Below are 1,523 nucleotides of genomic sequence, written 5' to 3' on the forward strand. Positions count from 1 at the left end.
AATCATTCTATAATTTATTTCATTGTTCTGTGCACACAGCAATCACTAGTAATAGTGTCAAAGACCGTGTGAAAACAACACTTTTATGCTATCAACTTTTAAAATGATATTATGAACTTTTTAGCAAACAAAGCTTTATTTAAACCTTTTGTCTTTTGGATACATCATGAAAGTTCTGACGGAGAAACCTGAGTCAGCTGGGATCGGTAACAGCATCAGGAACACCACCACACTGAGCACTGGAGCCCCTCAGGGCTGTGTGCTCAGCCCACTGCTGTTCACTTTGATGACTCACGACTGTGTTGCACGGTTTTCTTTTTTCTTTTTTGCAGTTTGCAATTTTTGCACACTTGCACTTTATGTAGTCCTGTGCTGATTGTCTGTTATATGTAACACCGTGGTCTTGGAGGAACGCTGTCTCGCTTCACTGCGTACCGTACCACTCCACGTGGCTGAAATGACAATAAAGCCACTTGAGTTGACTTGAAAGTCCAGTATGAAAGTATCCATCATAGCAACTTCAAAAGTTTAGTTTGAGCGCTGCCTTCTATGGCACAACCACTTACATTTTAGTCTTTGTCTTAACAATATCATCATTCTTCTATTACCATTAAAATGTTTTCCTTTTTTAACTGATGCTCATAAATATGATACCTGCACATCCAATAAGTCATCGATATCTCTCACTCTAAAAATAACAACAGACAGCAAGTATTTAAAAATCTATTTATTCAGCTTTAAAATTCGCTGGACACTGAAAGGAAACTGACAGGCTGACTTAGCAAACAGTTGCTCTTTAATGCACACGGCAAAGGCACTTATCTATTCCAGTGTCTGATCAGTTGTTGAGCTAGTTTCAGTGATCAATGCACACATTCACAGCAGATCACTTGTGCTTGTAGAATCCCTCTCCTGTCTTTATGCCAAGTTTGCCCTCTGCAACCAGCTTGTTCAGCAGGTCACTCGAATCAAAGAGAGGGTTCTTAGGATCCTTTGTCTTGAAGGCTAAAGACATACAGACAGACGCGGTCCCATCTCATCACAGGCTGTCACATGTTTAAATCAAAATCACATAAACAACTACAGTGTCTATGGATTTTTACTCACCTTCAATAACAGCCTTTACTATGTCTAGTCCTACATAATCAGCAAGTTCAAATGGCCCCATGGGATAACCAGCGCCGAGTTTCATACCAATGTCAATGTCTTCTTTGGATGCATCGCCTGAGAGGTTAGAAAAACAGAATATCAACAAAGTTAGAGGAATCAGTGAAAAACTTGAAGGATGCTTGAAGGAGCTGTAGAAACAGCAGGTACACACACCTCTCTCATACAACCGGATGGCCTCCATCATGCATGGAACAAGTAGACGGTTCACAATGAATCCAGAGGTATCCTGAATGAAGAGAGGTTCAACATGATTAAAGTTTTAGTTCCACACTAAAGACAGAAAGCAGAGTTGTTCACATGTGTACTCTGTTAAATCATTGCCAAAACAATGTAGTTTTCTCTGGTCCCCTCCT

The 1,523-nt window shown here is 40.2% G+C and overlaps 1 protein-coding gene across 2 annotated transcripts in view; it reads right to left on the reverse strand.

Annotated features, from left to right (window-relative positions):
• Positions 1-712: 712 nt before the first annotated feature.
• The window catches only part of hadh (hydroxyacyl-CoA dehydrogenase), a 7,682-nt gene continuing 6,871 nt past the window's right edge, over positions 713-1,523 (reverse strand). Inside the window, exons 6-8 of one of the 2 annotated variants that reach the window (XM_005940006.2) lie at positions 1,324-1,396; positions 1,108-1,224; positions 713-1,005 (exon numbers count right to left, since the gene is read on the reverse strand). In XM_005940006.2, the coding sequence (XP_005940068.1) occupies positions 887-1,005; positions 1,108-1,224; positions 1,324-1,396 (309 nt within the window). In that variant the 3' untranslated portion in view covers positions 713-886. Of the gene's footprint in view, positions 1,006-1,107; positions 1,397-1,523 lie in introns of both variants that reach the window. The other variant, XM_042227718.1, reaches the window with a different exon arrangement.

The sequence above is a fragment of the Haplochromis burtoni genome, unplaced genomic scaffold (assembly GCF_018398535.1).
Source record: "Haplochromis burtoni strain Fernald_Lab_line unplaced genomic scaffold, NCSU_Asbu1 Contig_277, whole genome shotgun sequence".
Classification (NCBI taxonomy): domain Eukaryota; kingdom Metazoa; phylum Chordata; class Actinopteri; order Cichliformes; family Cichlidae; genus Haplochromis; species Haplochromis burtoni.